General features: G+C 36.2%; 1 protein-coding gene across 10 annotated transcripts in view; it reads right to left on the reverse strand.

The window, feature by feature from the left end:
- Positions 1–18,533, reverse strand: part of RAPGEF2 (Rap guanine nucleotide exchange factor 2) — a 260,250-nt gene that overhangs the window by 39,179 nt on the left and 202,538 nt on the right. For all 10 annotated transcript variants that reach the window (XM_070474910.1, XM_070474911.1, XM_070474909.1 and 7 more), the window contains 4 exons: positions 17,460–17,591; positions 7,955–8,132; positions 2,114–2,250; positions 1,347–1,505 (listed from right to left, as the gene is read on the reverse strand). In XM_070474910.1, the coding sequence (XP_070331011.1) occupies positions 1,347–1,505; positions 2,114–2,250; positions 7,955–8,132; positions 17,460–17,591 (606 nt within the window). The remainder of the gene's footprint in view (positions 1–1,346; positions 1,506–2,113; positions 2,251–7,954; positions 8,133–17,459; positions 17,592–18,533) is intronic.

Consider the following 18,533-nt stretch of genomic DNA (forward strand, 5'->3'; position numbering starts at 1 on the left):
TCTCAGGAATAACTTTCACTGGCACTTTAAGGACAGACTGACTCAGGTGTGTAGTGACTTGTAGAAGGGCTGGGGTGGGGTGTGGGGGGCAGGACTGAGAAGGATAGAGAAACCCTGAACAATTTTTCTGTTCATTTTGACTCACAGTTTGGCTTTGTTTTTTTGGGGGGGGAATATAATTCTAAAGCTGAAATGTCATATATGACCCCTCTTAAAAGAAATAATTTGAGATTTTGAGGCCAAATACTTTGAGATTTATCTACCATTTTGTTTTCCTCTAATACGCCAAATAATTGAAAGCTGGCTATATTTAGAATGCTCCTCTGGCATTACATATTCAACACACTGAATTTATAGCCATTTTTTTGTTCTCTATAGTGCTCACTGGAGGAATTATTTAGCAAAATTATTCTCTAGGTAAGACAATTTTATTTATAGCCATGGTCATTTTTCTTTTTAGTAAGTAAACCACTTAAAATTGAAAATTTAAATGAACACTGCTTTACATTTATCAGACACTATAAAAATTCAATGATATTCTTTTAGCATAAGCTATTTTCAGATGCATTTCAGACTGTAGACTAATAAATACGTGAGCATGTAACAATTAGTTTAAGTCAACTTTTTTGGTTTATTATATTAAAATATTTTATTTTTCAAGGTTGGTTTTTAAGACATGGAATTATAAATATGAAATAATAAAAGCATCTTAAATTTATTTTGCACTAATATAGAGGTTACCTGTTAAATTGATCAAATTATATTTCACATTTGGTCTCAATATACTCTCTAGTCTTTTATTAAATGCTTTTAAATAATGAATATTAACATAATATCAATAGTGACACTGTATTTTTCATTGGCAGTCATTTCTTTACTAGCAAGTATTTTTACTGATTCAACTATGATTAATTTTCATGACTTCTAAAATCAATTCCTTATCTCACATGTATTTAAATAAAAACACCATGTAACTGTGTCACAGCAACTTTGCTATAATCTCTATATAATTTCAGTTCATGATGGACATTTCACTTCCATATTTTCTGTTGACTAGATTATCTATTATTGATGGCAATTTTAAGATATCATATTTATAGAACACCTGTCTTTTAATAGAACACATTTATGGAATGCTTAGTTTTGTGGAGTTCAAATAACTTTAAGGGAGATTTATTTTTAATTTCCTGGAGTATGATAACACTAAAAGTCATAGTTGTACTTTAAAAGCTTTATAATTCTAAAAGATGACCTATTTATACAGGTCGAAAAAAATCTTACCACAACTGCATATGTAAGTGTTCTTTGTTAAGCATAAGACATACATTTTTAATGACAATTTATACCTGGCAGTCATCCACCTTTGTCCTCATCACTCCTTTCATGTACTCCTTGTCCATGGTGGGAGAGACACCGAAACTATTTCCCATACACAGTATTTCTGCTTTTCCATCTGGATAAGTCACTTCCACAGAACCGTTCAGGATCACTGACCACGAGTCCAGCTAGTCCCAGGAAACAAAGAGCAGAAAATAACATCATGATCATGAAGCTGTAAATGCTGGAATGGTCCCTACAAATGATTTAGATCTTTTATTTTAAAGCGGGAAAAATACCCCAAGCACAGCTGACCATTCGCCAGGTTCGGAGAACAAGAACTAAAGCTCAGCTATCGACCCACGGGTTTCCAGATGCCTGCATGGGGTGCACGGCATTCCACTCTCCTACTGACTGAGTATTCCTCTCTAAAATGCCACGAGGGAAAAATTTCCTCTGTTCCCCAAACACATGTAAACAAGAGAAAATGACCACCATTGCCTTGATAAGAACATCATTTTGTTCTGACAAGAGGCATTATAAATCTTTAAACTGCAAAATCTGAAAAGCTAAAACCTCAAAAGGTTTCTAATATCAGTATCATCTAAATACTGCAAATAATAGAAAATAAAATAATGGATTTGGAAAAGACTTTGACACAATGAGTGTATCATAATTCCGAGTAATGCAAACTTATTGTTGCCCATTGTTTTTAAAGAAGAAAGAGTTTTTGTTCGTTGCTGCATTGAGCGAGCCTCACACAGAGACATTTTAATTGGTAGAAATATTTCCTAACCTCTTCACCGTCGTTTAAGACGATGGTCCCAGCTCTTTCCACCACAGCGAACACCATCACAGCACACAGCTCCCGCCTCACCGACATCGTCATGTTGGCAAAAGCAGGCAACTGGTGCATGAATTCCAGAAGTTGTTCTGAAAAGTAGAAGGTGTGTGAAGAAAATGACACTAATTTCAAAAACAAGCATTCAGAAAGAAGGCTCTGAGGTCCTTTCTTTTTAAATGCCCTACAATTCTGCCTGTTGAACAATACAATTACTTTAAGTATCTTTAGCACACTGAATTTCTTGCAGGTATACAAAGAATTCTGTCACTGTGGAAAGGGTAACATTTCCTTGTTGATTCAGGAGCAACAGGACTCAGTGTGATTCAAATTCCAATGGTAATGAAGAGATCAATAAACTTCAATGGGGGATAGCTACTGAAAATGAGCTGTGATCTTGTTAAGGTTTATTACAGGATGATGTGATAAGCTGAAATGAAACAGAGCATTGGGAATTCTCCACAAAGTCAGTAGGTCCATTCTGGTGCCTCTGGGCAACTGGGTGCCCAAAAACAGATGGCAGAAACAACCACCCTCACTCTAAAGATACTCCAGGATTTAGAAAGCAGGGAATATTTTCTGTGAATCAGAAAAACCCAGAATCAATTAACATGCTCACATTATGTGATGAATGCAAATGAAATGGACGTGCTAATTCGGATCTCATAGACTGACAGTCTGCTCACTCTTCCCAGTGGCAATGCTGTGGACAAGCAGATTCTTTTTAATAAGAACTCCTTTCTAAGTTCCTTCCTCCTCACCATGGTTCTATGAGATGCGTGCTTTCTTTTTCATTTCACAAGGAGGAAATCGAGGCTCAAAGGCACATAAGGAGAAGGTGGCAGTGAGAGGATTCAGGACTGTCTACCTCCATGCTCAGCTGGACCTCACAGGTGATGATGAAAAGCACAGGGCACGTGCCAGCGTGTGGACACTTGCTGGCTGAATTACTTTGGGAAAGTTGATTTTGTTCCCTTTAGACATGTTTCTCTCACTTGGAAAAGAGTAATATAATACCCACCTTCACTGGACAGTTCTGAGGATCAAATGCAATCCAGATGATAAAGTCCTCAGCACAGAGTAAATACTCAACAAATGAGAACCACGATTACTGTCATTATTATATATTATTATATATGATTATTCAATATTATATTCACGGCATTATTCAAACTTTTGGCTAAATGAAAATTTCCCTCTATTTTCCTTGTCCTCACATAATGACATTGTCTCTATGCACATTCCATCTGTTAGGATTTGATGACGAGCTTTATGTTGCTGGATATAGTTTGCTAATTGCAAAAGCAATGTATAATAATACAAAGATATATTTTATGAAAACATTACATTCCTACAAGGTCAGACGAGGTGGTGCTTTCTGGTCTAGCTTGGTAATGTCTGTTCAGTGGAGACCCTACGTCATCCCTGCTGTGTAAGACTTTTCATTACGGCGGTGGCTTTGGTAATCAGAAGAATAACAGTGGTTGGTGGTAGCCAGGGACTCTGCCCAACAAGACAGTGCTCCTCAACCTGACCCAGACTGATGTATCAGGACATCAACTGGCTGCTGCAACCAGCCTTTTTTAAAAAGAAGGAACGAGAGTATCACAGTGCATCAGTTACAGAAACAGTAAGTTTCGTTCAGTGAAACTTTTACTCCTGGAATGAGCAGATGTGTTTGTGCTGTGTCATAAAATACACCTGGGGGCAGTTATGAGGCAATTCTGAATATCCCTGTAAGAGATGACCCCTATCTACTCTCTACAGGAGGCAGGACTCCCTGTTTTACAAATGCGTATGTTTTTGATATGAAACATAAAGGCAGATGAACCAATCGTGGTCCTCTGGCTGACACATTACAGTTAGTATTGCTGTTACCATTCTCTGTTTTCTTTAGCTAGCATCCCCTACTCCTCACCATAAGGTATAAAATACTAGCTAATACTAGCTGTTAAAATCAGAGCTAAAATACAGCTATTAAAATACTAGCTATAACATACATTTTATTTTTTTCCCTCTCCTGGTAGGACTTAAACTTCCTTGGACAAAGATGTATGATTTTAAGAAAAACATGAGACCAGAAATTAATTGTCAGAAATATTTTAAATTTAACATGTTTAGATAATAATAAAAGTTAAAATACCACCACATATGGTAGGCGAATATGAGGCATATGAACATATAAAGCATACTCACTAATACTTGCAATAATGATTTGAAGTGCTTGCATGGACATTTGTCTTATTTTTTAGCAGTGTCCTACTCCACTAATGGGTCATGAAATCAGTCCGTGATATATGAGTAAGCGGACTAACATTAATAAAATACAATGGGATAGAAAATATCTGTGTATCACATATAATAAGGATAAATAACAAAGAATACAAAGAAGATACAATAATAGTAAATACACATTTTTCTCCAAGTTCATTTGAAAAATTAAATACTTAACCAGACAATATGCAAGGGCTTTTAAAACTCTCAAGGATTCAATAATGATATCACCAGTTGTGTGATAATTTATTTATTACACCAGAGGATTATAAGAATTTTAAAAATGAAGAATTTATATCACTAATCTTTAGAAAACATAATAATGTAAAACAGAAGCATTTGATTCAGGAGCTCAATATAAACCCTGATGCCACAGGAAACATATAGAGTTACAGGGGTTATGGTAGCTGAGGATTGAGAGCATGGGACAGGTAATGAGATAGCTCCTAGGGTATGGGGAGAAGTTCTGTGGCTGGAGAAACAGAATCACTTTATTCTAAATGGCTTGCAAGACTCTGTCTGAATAATACATTAGTGTGACCTACCCTACTTCATCAGGAAAGAAATAATCCTGTTTGTAAGAAATATTAGACGTTCAATAAAACTTTTTTCTACTTAATGTAACACAAAGAAAAGCCAAAAATCAACGTATAGACACCAGAAACTTTAGTCAACTCAGAAGAATCCTTATCTTATTGCTTTGGTTTAATTTTACATAAGAAATAATGAAGATTTAAAAAAAAAAAACTTGTGGATTTGTGTGTGCGGTACACCAAGTGAGGGGAAAAAAAGAGGAGTTCCTTGAAAGGGATCAAAGTAGTTTTCTACCTTTATCTGTCAAGTCCTCAAAATCTTAAAAAAAAAAAAGTATTCAATAATTGAGTACCTATAGAGTTACAAGCTGGAGAGCAAACATGAATAATGTGCCTTTCTTCAAAGTACTGAAACAAAGGCACATCTAAAGAATCTAGGGGACCCCAAGGGGAAATTTTTTCATTCCTGAAATTTAAAAAACATATTTAAATATAAGCAGCTTGATTTGACTAAACTTAAAACACAAACACACCCCATCCCTTGGGTTGAGGAAGGTGGTTAGGCAGAGAGACATTTAGACAAAGCATCAGTTACACAGATGTCTGTAGTTCATAAGAAAGGTGTCTGCCTTAACTAAACACTGGAAAATGAGTTAGATTTACCAAGAGTAATGGGGAACAAGCCAAAGTGTTCTCACACGTGGCTGTATTTGGAGGAGACGGAATATAAGATCCTCCAAGACCTTGTGTAGATCAAACAATGCCATTATGCCTTATCTTTAATTATCAAGATTTACTACTTTAAATAAAAATATATTTGATAGGAGTAAGCATCTGAGTCATCACTGCTTACATGTGTATTGGTATTCAACTACAAGTAATTCATCCAGAGATTATATCAACAAGCACCTTAAAATAATTAGCTTGGTATTCATTTGTAGGAATCTGCATAGGTCTTGCTTCCTAGAAATTCTAGAAGAGAAAACTTCTCAGATATGAAGTGAATGCCTTAAATTTCCAGGAATGACATGCTTCATATATTTTACTAATCATAACTTTCTTCCATAACTATACTAAAATGAGCATATTCAAACAAGGATAACCTTCATGTCAATCTGTTCATAAGCAATGTTTAATCTATTTTTTATAAACTCTATGAGCAAGAATTTTTAAGATGGCAAACCAAACACATTACTTCCAACTTCATTCTCTCTTTAAAGCTACAATAAAGAGACACTGAAAACAAAGTCGGATCTCAGACTCAAACTTGTGGTTACCAAACGGGAAATGTGGGAGGAAGCGATAAATGAGGAGTTTGGGACTGACATACACACTACTGATGCATGCATAAGTGATTCACTTTCCACACACGTGAAAGTAACACAACACTGCAAGTTGACTACACGCTAATAAATTTTTTTTTTTTAAAAGAGAGAAATCACAAAGACAAACAAGAGAGTGAAACACACTTTGGACAGTGGAAATCAGATGAATGTGAGGTATCAGATGCAAGGAAGCTAAACCCTGAGTCTTCAAGGATGACACAAGACCACTTGACTTCATGCTGCAGAAGCCTCAGAAGACCTGTCACTACAAGCACCTTTAGACCAAAGAGTGGAGCAGGTGGAGGAGGAAGTGGGATAAAGTATGGAGGAACAGGGATGGGCATGGGAGAAGCAGCTACATCCTCCAACAGAAACCCAGTAACCCAGAAAGGGTTAGTGCAGAGGCACTTCTGCGCTGGAGGGACAGAGCTGGCTCCTTCCTCTCTTCCAGGTCTGAGCTTCCAAAAGGGCGCTGACAGTCCTTCATTCCTCCAACAGCCTCCTGTTCAGTGCACACCCCGGGATTATGACCCCAAAGCCCACTCTATTCCTCAGAGCCAGCCAGATCAGCGCCTCCATGCTTCATTTCCACTGGGCTGCCAGGACCTAGGAAGCTCTCAGTCCACACAAGGTGCAGTCACATTAGCCAGTGACTGAGTGCTCACCCCACACAACAGTCATCTCTAAATGGCTGGCAATTTCTATCAGTGGTTTCAGTGGTATTTTAGAATGCCTGGTTTACCAACTTTAATTCCCTAGCATATGTGCAGATTTTAAAAGGTACAAGACTCTCCTCATACATAATGTTTGGCTCCCTTCAAAACACAAGAAACAAGCCACTCACATATAACGATGGCTGTACTGTCCTGTATCTAATCCCACTAGACTCAGTTCCTTGAATTTCTTTCAAATACATATTGGCCCCAAAAGAGCTGGGGGCGTGGAAGAGCAGATAACTGGGGCTCAGGCAAGGGTGTTATAGACTCCCGACCTGCAGGCAGAGATGCTCTCAGAGGAAGGTGGTCTCACTCCCAGCATCTAAGGAAGAAACAGGGTCTGGAAGGCAGAGTCAAACACTAAACAATCATTACACAATCAACTCTTATTCTGATGGCCAAGCTGGGTCAAGGGAACCTGGAGGAAGGGGAAAGCAATGCAAAGCCACTTAGACCCATAATCTTAAGGCGCACTCAAAGCCCCGACCTCTAGGCTCATGTGGGGCTCACTTGACATTCTGCTCCCTTCTTCCCCTAGCCTTTCCTCACTGCAGAACCACAGGAGGAGCACAGTCACTTAAACAACAGCTCTACCAACTGCCACCTGACTGATGTTCACACAGAGAGGGGCTCGAGCTTATCAGAACAGTGCTCACAATATTAACAAATGTGATAATGTTTGGAAGAGGACTTTGACTTTTTAATTTTTTTTGGTCCGAGAGTAAGCTAAGAAACAGCTCATGTTGGAAAGGTTTTATTTGGAAGTTTTATCAGTTGTGGCCTCTTGAAGCTATGGACTGAGTAAAATTAATTTTTTCAAAGATGTTTTCAACAATGCTGAGAGAAATGACCTTTTAAAGCCTAATATTCTTGGGCTCTGCTGTCTCAGATAGTCTTATTCTAAACTCTTTAAACTGCTCTGAGATTTCTTGTCTCACCCCGACTCACCAATGTCATCATCTGTCCTATCAATGGGGTCCTTCTCCAGGCAGTCTCTCACGATGTCTCTGCTCATTAGAGGGTCTGAGGCCCTCTCGATGTCCTCTTCATCGTCGTCGTCCTCAGAGTCCACTGCTGTTTCCGGCAACCCACTAAGGTCCATATCACCAGCCTCACTCTCTGTGGCCTTAAAACAGACCAAAAATAAATAGATGAACGGATGGATAGACAAGCTGTTTTTAAGTAAATCTTTTGTATCCAAAAGAAATGTCTTGTTTGAAATATTAAATTTATGATATGAATCTTTCCATAATTAAGTTACATGTATTCAACATTAACAAATATTCATGCACTGGGCACTATGTAAAATCATGACATCAACAAAATATGAGTGATTTTTATCTCATGGAATTTTTAGTTAGAATTAATGGTTTTGTCACAATAATTTTGATTTCTTACCTGAGCTGTCACCTGTCATTTGAAACACAGTAGAATAAGAAAAAGACGGTACCACAGTTTTCACTCTATTTTTCAAAGAGGATGGCTTAAACTAAGAGTATAAGGGTGACAATTCTGAACAATTCCTTCCCTCAAAGAAAAGGTGTAGGTTTATTAATGCCAAGAAAGACTGAACCACTTCTCTCTTCTTAAGAGTCTTTATGAAAAAGTGAATCCCAAATCAAAGGTAATTTGATAAATATGCAAATAAAACATTAATAATTAGCTGATTATGCCAGTGTCCACTCTCCAACTATAAAACACCAAAGGTGTGAAAGACCCTACATGTCTACAGGTGACACAGTCTTTCTTCCCATTCCTCAGCACTGCTGATGGCAGCACCAACCAAATTTCAAGTAATCAAGATCAAGAAAGAATGAAGCAAAAGTAAAATTATTTGTTCAGGAGCCAGGTATAACAGGAATGAAAAGAAGGAAGAACGTCTAAGTATACTGATATCTTTAGTCATAGCTGCAAATTGGTAGCTACTCTCTGCAGCTAAAAAAGTGTTGTTAAAAAAAAGGAATGATCCAATCTCTTAAATGTTTTAGAACTATCTTTTTTAATTCTAGAGACAGACTCCTATCAGGCCTAACATGGTTCTGTGATTAAAAACAAATATTTAGCCTGAATCAAGGCTCGCAAGTTTCCAAACAGTCTCTTCTGTTGGGCTATTTCAAGTCTACAAGCATCATCCTTTGAAGGCTGTTCTATACTTTTTTGTGATGATCATCTCAACAATAGTACATATGTGTCATACTGGCCTTATTTGACATTATGTACCCAGATTTCACTAATTGCTTAAGAATAGTAAGAATGAGTACAATTAAATATTAACTCTATCAATCTTGAGCATCATAACATGGCTTTCCAGAAAATATAATAAGCTCTTAGAAACACTTTATTATAAAACTATTAACTTTGTAGAAAATATAAAGTCTACCAGCTTCAGATAACTCATAGCCCATATGACTTTCAAAGACAATAAGACATTTTATTTTTAAGAATAAGCAAATACAGATTAAAATATATAAACAAAAGAAGAAAATATAAAATGTTGAACCCAACAAATAAAAAGCCAACACCAAATACAATATGCCAGGAACTGCTCCATGTGCTTCACATGTATTAACTCATTTAATGCGTCAAACAATCCTATGAAGTAAATACCGTCATCAACATTTATTATTCTCCAAACATTCAGGTAAAAAGAAATTATTTTTCCAAGACTGTGTTGTGGTAACTGTGGAATCAAGAACAGAACCAAGAACTCTGGCTCCTGAGTTACAACTACAACCTAATCTGTTTCTTTATAAGAGATACTTAATACGTGAATGCAGCTTATAGAAGGATTTATATATATTTTTTTCTATCATTTAGCTTAAGTCAATATTTAAAGAATAAATTGTATTATTTTCTTATCACCAAAGTTTCCCCTTTCTAAAGTCTTAGTTTATATTATAGAGCATACTACTTAATTCTGTATTTTGAAGCAACACAAGCATGTGTTAATATTTTCTAAGCTTTAACAAAAATAATTTCAGTCTTTAGGTACAATTTCCTGAACTAATGAAGAAACAGTTTCCTGAACTAAAATACATACATTATAAGAAAAACATAGGGGGAAAATAATTGAAGACAGAATACCTAATGAAGACAGAATAAATGAAAGCGGAAAACCCAACCCCTACAAAAGCTCTGAGCAGTGGTCTCTGAAAGAGCAGTGAATCCTGCTGCTCGTGCTGGAGCACGTGAGCAGAGATGCTCCTCCGGGTGGAAGAGCCAGAAGGCCTTGCCACCAAGGCCAGAGAATTAATTGTGGAGTGCTCAGCAGTACACCTCTAATTTATGATTTTTTAAAAAATGGAATTCTAGTTGACTTAGTTGTTGAGTTAGTTTCAGGTGTTCAGCAAAGGGGTTCAATTATATGTATGTTATATATTTAACAATATATAACATATATAAATCATTTATATATATGTCATATAATTTATTCATATATATACACACATACACACACATACACATATACATATTCTTTCTCATATTCTTTGAATGATGGTTTATCACAGGATATTGAAATACAGTTCCTAGTGCTGCAGAATAGGACCTTGTTGTTTATCTATTTTATGTATAGTAATTTGTATCTGCTCATATTTCTGATTTAAATTGTCTCTAGATTCTAGAATGAAACAGAAGCAGAACCAAGTGTGATATGGCATGCCAAGGCTGTGAGCAAAGAAACTAGGCCAATATTGTTGTTATCATCACCTTATTCCTAAAGCCTAGAAATGTGACAATTTGCTAATGCTTGCTATGATCACATTTCATCCTAGCTTCATCTTAACATTGGTGATTATTAGTCATCACCTCATATTTTCAAATATACAGTCCTCTATACCCACATTCTTTAATATCAGCCTGGAGTGAAGAGGTAGCACTGAAGATAGAAATAAGAACAAAACATTTTTAAGCAATATAATTATACAACTGAAGGCTTTTTAAAATTTTTGAATATTTAACATATGGTAGGGGATGAAAGGTATATTTTATACCACCCCAAAGAAGTCATTACTATCATTTAAATGAATTCTATTTAAGTCTTAAATAAAACAGATTTTCCAATGTGAGTTGGATTAATCTCTGCAAAACTGAACCCCCACCCCATCTGTGTAAACAATCATTAGTTGTTTTCTAGTTCCGCTATGTGTATTCCATTCTTTAAGAAACTATTCATAAAATAACATTCATGAAACCAGTACTTAGATTATTTAAAATAAATATCCCTTTCAAACTAAAATATATATCCCTTTTATATTAAAATACTACAAAATTCCTTTTAGCGATACATCTTAAATAGAACTCAAACAAATTTTTAGGAATCTATTAGCTTCCTGAACAATGAGTCACTTGGAGACTGAGCTGTTATACGTTTAGTGAATGCTGACTGGCCAAGAGGATGAGAGGGCTAAACTTGAGGGCCCGGAACTGAGGAGTCACTGGATTTATTTTGGCTGAATGAGCAGACAAACCAGAGGTCATCAGTTCAAATCTCAGCTCCAGCATTCATCACGTGACTGCAAAACAGCCCCTGACCATCTCCAGACCCAGTTTTGTCATCAGTAAGCTGGAGCTGCGTCTTGCCCCTCACAGGACTGTTCTTGGATCCAACAACAGAAAAGAGAGCCAGTTACAGCCCACATCAAAAGGCCCTACGTCAAGGGGACAAGTTTCCACCTCTGTGCCGGCATCCCTCTACCTGGCCCCACCCTAGCAATGCGCCTTGAATAAAATTTACACTGGCAGAATTTGTCCAAAGAAAGAAAAAAAACTTTGTTAAATATTCCAGCCCCTTACATACTGTAAAAATCTCTCTCAGGCTAATGGCACCCCTTAGGTTCTGGCTAAATGATTCACACAGTGATTATAAAACCAGTGGTCCCATACTGAACGACTACCATGAATGTAGCACTACATCTGATGCTTTTAGTACATAATAATTAATCCTCGTAACAATTCAGCAAGTCAGGATTATTGCCTCTGTTTTTCAGATGAGAAAACATGAAGGGAAACTAAATAAACTGTTCAAAGCAGAACCTGGTAATTGTGCCAGTAATCAAAATCAGGTTCAACCAACACAAACTACTAAATACTTTGAACTTTAATACCTTGCCCAGTTTCCTAAATAGACTGTCTTCATAAAGAAAAGAGTTAAAATATAACAAAGCAATAAAATGTGTTCTGCTTTGCTTGGTCATAAAACAGAAAATGTTTAAAAAAATTTTACATACAAATACTTGTATGTAAACATAAACAAAACAACTGCTACTTTCTATCTTCCTCCAAACTACAGTACTACTGAGATTTATGCTAGTCTTTAAACCCGTTCATTCTAAATAAAGATATGTATACACTTTATATTTAAAGGATATCTGAATAATTTAGGATTAACATATACACACTACTATATATAAGGTAGATAAACAGCAAAGACCTACTGTATAGCACAGAGAACTATATTCAGTATTTTGTAATAACCTACAGTGGAAAATTGTAAACGATTATACATATATAGGTGAACTGCTCTGCTATATACACTTGTAACAGATTTCCCAGGTGGCACTAGTGATAAAGAACCCTCCTGCCAATGCAGGAGACATAGAGATGTGGGATCAATCACTGAGTCGGGAAGATTCCCCTGGAGGAGCGCATGGCAACACACTCCAGTATTCTTGCCTGGAGAACCCCACGGACAGAGGAGTCTGGAAGGCCGCAGTCCATGGGTTGCAGAGTTGGACGTGACTGAAGTAATTAGCACACATGCATATTTAAATAAGAAAGAAATAAAATGTATCTGATTATATTGGTCTCAGGAGCAAGAATAAAGTCACTTAGTCAAATAATTCCTGTCCTAAATTAATTTATCTTCCAAATGTAAAACACAGATTTAGGTGCACATTACAGGGGCTTCCCTTGTGGCTCAGCTGGTAAAGAATCCGCCTGCAATGAAGGAGACCTGGGTTCAGTCCCTGGACTGGGAAGGTCCCCTGGAGAAGGGAATGGCTACCCACTCCAGTATTCTGGCCTGGAGAATTCCATGGACTGTATAGTCCATGGGGTTGCAAAGAGTCGGACACAACTGAGCGACTTTCATTACAGTTAAATAGTAACAGTCTCAAAAAACAGTAATATTCTCAGATCAATGTTGAAAGCTTTGATTTATCAAATCAAACATATACTTGTTATTATGAATTCAGTTCTTAAAACTAGTTTCTTTAGCATTTTTAAGGATATCAAGTAAATGAAAAAACTGAGGAAATATTAAATATCATAAAGATCTAGTGAAGAGTTAATTTAAAACCAAAACAATATAACTACTATACTGCTATCATTAAGTACTTAAAAATCATTTACAAAACAAGTCTTTGCTTATTAAATATCCAGCATTCACACATATCCTTGTTTATGAGGGCTGCTTAGTAAGTAATTTTGATGGAAATAAATTTTGTGAGAATTTCAAACATACATATTTAACCCAAAGTCAGATCCTGATATAAAGTTAGGCTAGAAAGTTATATTGATGCTAAATTTAATTGAGATAACAAAGTAAGTAGGCACTGCAGACAAAACCATATATATATATAGAAAATATGAAAATGTATTTGGAAATAAGTATAATATTTGCATTAAGTCCAGTTTGTTCATCATAATTTATGCTGTTCCTAATTTTATACTAGGAATCCTTTTCTATAGGACGTACCTAAAAGAGCAATTCTTTAAATTTCTTAATGGAAATTGTTAAGTTTCTTTTCAAGACCTACAATCCTAACAAGTGTAAAAATGCCTATTTGTTATAAGTAAGAAAGTCTGTGCTAATTTGATAGGAAAAAATAGCTTCATGTTTAAATCTTTATATACTCAATTACTTATGTCTTAAATATTTATTTAAGGTATGGACATTTGCATGTTCTTGTGCAAATTACTACTCCTGCCTTTGAATACTGTTATAAAGTATTTTTCTTATTAATTTGCATAAGTGAGTTAATAGCCTGACTTTATATCTTTGTCTCAATTGATCTTTTAATTATTAAAAATTTTGATCATTCACTATACCATTAAGAGTTTGCTAATTTTTTAGTTTATCTGGAATTTAATCTTAATTGTGATATAAAGTAAGGCTATAATGTGGGCCCCCCCAAGAGCACTTTTGAATAACCCATCACTTCATTATTTGTGAGGTTTCCTCCATTACATATCACTTCCTTACACATGAATTTCACTTTGCTTGAACTCTCTGTTCCATTGATCTATTTTCATACACTTATTTCCAATCCACTTAAGTCACTGTTCTGATAATCACACCATTTAACCAGGACCTTACCATGGCTGGAAATTGTACTGTCTCGTGTTAGCAATTTCGGCATTCTGCTTTCTATCACCCATAACCTCCTACTCTTCCAACTGCTTCCGTTCCCTTCCGAGGCAGCTATCTGTCCAAACACGTATGGTCCTCAGTCTTCCAGACTCTACCTCCTTCATGCTCTCATCCTCCAGCTTTTATTCCCTAGTCTAATTCTATAATCCCATTCATCCAACACATCTTTCCTGAACACCTATGGTTTCCTGGTGCTATTCCAGGCTCTAGAGAGAAGGTGGAGAAAAGATAGAGATGTTCCTGCCTTCTTCTGGGGGGAGAGACATAAGAAGTTAGAAAGTAATAACTGTTTCCATTAAAGCTTTAAAAAAAAAAAAAAGACCAGCCAGGAAAGGAATCAAAATGTAGGATCTACTTTTCAGAGGGTAATAAGGAAAGAATTCTCTAAGAAAATGGTCCTCAAAAATGAAGGCTGAAAAGGATCAAGCTAGGAGAAAACATCCTGGACAGAAGGACTACAAAATCAAAACCCTGCAATAGAAAGAGCTGGAAGTGCAGCTCCATCCGTCTTTCTGCTACACTTATTTAATAAGGCGTCAATCCCAGGGGAAGCCAAATCTTTGCTTTCTCCATGCTTGCTGTGAAGAAAATTACTTATCAGGGCAGAGGGAAATCACTCTGTATTTGAGTTCACCAACTCAATTGAGCTTCCAATACTCTGGTCAATTTGCTCCCCTGTTCTCTGAAACTATCACTTCAAAATGTTTCTTTCCGTGAAACTCTCTATCTGCCAACCCTCTCACTCTGAACAAGGGGAATCCAGGTATAGCAGACACAAACTCCCCACTCCAAATCCACCTTCATAAGCCCCTGTTAAAACAGAGAACATTTCTTTTCTTAAAGCTAGTGACTCCACCTTGCTCTGGAATTCCTCCCCTCCAACCCTCTTGGAAAAATTATTCTACCCTTTTCTCTCCTGCACACAGCATTTCATTCCAACCTCTTTGTATCCACCTCATGAGCATTTAGACCATTCCACCATGACAGCTTTCTCCCAAGTCAGAACTGTACAAAGGTGAAAGGGGTTGCAATGGGAGCTGGTTGTCCACCACTGGAACTGTTCAAGAATCAAACGGAAGCTTGATCGACAGGAAGGGAGTAGGGGATTCAAACACAAGACTGGTCACTGAACCAGGTGCATCTGCCACGTTTCTTCTCACCTTAAGAATTTCTGACTTAAAGACAACAGAAATGGTCTCCTGGGGATCTTCAGTTAACGTTAGTCTTACATAATCAGCAACCAAATCCTTGGATACATCCATGGATTTCTCCTTATGTAGGCTATATGCCTGTCATCAAGTTTGAAATGAATGGCCTTGAAACTCAACAAAAATAAATAAAAATACACAGGAGTCTTCTTTTCCAGCTATATCCCCAAATAAAGTCAAACTGCAGGCTGTAAACACCAACCCCCTCAGAGTAAGGTGGAGTTCTCACCGTGGTCTGGATCTTCAGACATCCTGAATGGGGGGATGGGGGGTGGGGGAGGCAGCAGAAGTACCATCAAGAATCTCTTCACACCTTTTCCCAATCTACCCAAGGTAATAACACATAAAGCTGAAGTTCCCCTCAGAACATGCCTGCATAAAGTATATAGACAACTCACTTCATTCTTAATTATAAATTAACCTTCTAGGCACTCTGTTCAGGCTGATACTATACCTAAAGAAAAGAGGAGCAACTTCTATGATCTCAACCTGTGTTCTTACTACAGATCTTCAAAGTGTACGATCATCTCAAAGTGTAGAAGGCGAAGGCTCTATCATGATGTTTTAATTAACACAAGCCAAAGCAAGACTTTTACTTACACTGGTCATTGTTCTATTGTAAGGGATACTCTTGAATAAAAATTAAAAAAAAATCAACTTCTAAAAATAGGTATTATGGGGGGAAGTGGGGAATGAAAATGAAATTCCTTCTGAAAGATTTAATTACAAGTTAACATATAATGCATCAAAGTAGAAGTTTGAAAAGTTAAGGAGTCAGATAATTACATTTCTTAATGTAAAATTTTTTTTAAAAGTTCATAATCAGCCAAGAATCTGCAAATAACTGCATTTGTGGCTTTCACTCACTAGTCCATGAGCTCTCCACAACACTTCTGAATTATAGAAAAGTGGGTACCTAGTGTGTCCTGAAAATTAATTTTCTAAGATCTACTAAACTTAAGACTTAAAAAGAAATGTTTTGCCCTGACAGTATTCTGTTTAGTTACTTTTATTTTTTTTTTAAATAGAAACTGAGCACTGTTTGAATACATCAACTATAACGTTTCCAAGAAAAGTTCTTTTATGACCATCTCACATCACAATTCCTAAGGAGACAAAAATTATACTTTTAAGGTAAGTACGTATTATGTTCTTTTGTCTGAAACCATCCAAAATTTCATATTAGCTGTATGTACTGAGAGACTACCAAAAAAAGGACCTTTTTTTTTTCCCTACTTTAGTCACTTTCCCTAAATTTGCATTTTCTAAGCAAATGAATTCTTCCTTGAAAATTAAAATTGTTTTGCTTAGAAAATGTTTTTGAAATTCCATAGTTCTAGTTTCTTTCCTATCCATCAGTATCATAAGAATTCATTTTAAACAAAAAACCAAATCTACATTTAATAAAAATAACATAAGAAAAATAATTCAGTGATCCAATCTTAATAATCTCTTCCTTTTGTTATACCCAAGGCTTTATTAAGAAAAACTTAGTATGGAAGCATAATAATGATGTATCCCCCTACAATTTTAGTCAAGAAGGAAGCATAAACCTAGTATGCCTATAGTCAAATTAGTAAAATATTTCCTAATATTTTAGTCAAGGGAAACATTTCCATTGAGACGACTCTATTTAAAATTTTGGTAATAGGTCCTAGTAGAGGCAAATACAATCAGATTGTAATCTGACTTCTTAAAACAAACGTACAACATACTGTATGTCTGTGTGAAGCATGAACATTAACATTTATGTCCACTTGTACACATATAATATAAACACATAACTTTACCTTATAGATTCTATCAATGAAGAATCACAGAACTCCTTAGAATACATGAAAATGAAGCAAATGATAAGGAAATACCTTCCTACCTGGTAGATATCAGAAAGACTGCTGCTTCCAGAATCACTAGTGATGCTACATCCTGAGTGGCTGGAGGAGACGTGGGTCACCTGTGGGTGGAGACTGTCAGTGAGGTGTAGCTTTGTGAAATCTGCAGGAAGCTGGGGAAGGAGCAGGAGACACCAAGTTACAACTGGAATCAAGAACTCTAAGAAGACATTTAAAAATCATATTATACTCTATTTCACACCATTTAGCCAAAAGTACTATGACGTTCCTTCATTTTTCAAGTTCACAATTACTAAACACTGACCTATTTACCAAAAATCACAAAATTAAGTTTAAGGGCATTCAATGAGCCTTAAATCGTACTCAATTCAATGCTTAAATAGGTGGGTTTAGTGTTTAAGATTAACTTGGTAAGTACTGAATCCAATGGGCTACAATTTTCAAATTATACATCAATGAGCAAATTAGTCTACTACTATTTGTCAGCCAGCACAAATGCAACTTTGTGGCAAGAGATAGCCTAAATAAGAAAACAGATTTGAGGTTCATGTATGCCCCAATGACATTTAAAGGTTAAAAATATGAGGATCTTAGAACTGAGGGAGTGTATGGTTACACAAGTAACTATGCAAGCACTATGGAGAAAACAGAAAAGAATGTTCTCAGAGAACGCAGAATCAACTCAGAGAATGCAGAATCGAGAAGGTTATGGACAACATTTATCTATCTCTACACATACACATAAAAATCAAGATTCTACTTGTTCATGATTAAACTTCAAATACAAACTGCATCTATTGAACAGATTTACTAAGCATTCCTCAAACATTTCTACCACTCCCCATATAGCAGAGAAAATGCATTAAAAAGGAAACATTCACACATTTACCCATTCAACAAATATTTACAGAGCCCCGTTCCTCTTACTATGTGCTAGTCAGTGAATGAAATGCTAAGAAAATGCTCCCTGTAAAATCTTAAGACTCCTGTAAGTTATTATTAATTCTTTTGAATTCAAAACGGGTGCTGTTTATCTATGACACAAACTACTGACCAATAATAAATCTGATATTTCAAAATATACGTTAGCTGAC

Source organism: Odocoileus virginianus, chromosome 12 (genome assembly GCF_023699985.2).
Source record: "Odocoileus virginianus isolate 20LAN1187 ecotype Illinois chromosome 12, Ovbor_1.2, whole genome shotgun sequence".
Lineage (NCBI taxonomy): Eukaryota > Metazoa > Chordata > Mammalia > Artiodactyla > Cervidae > Odocoileus > Odocoileus virginianus.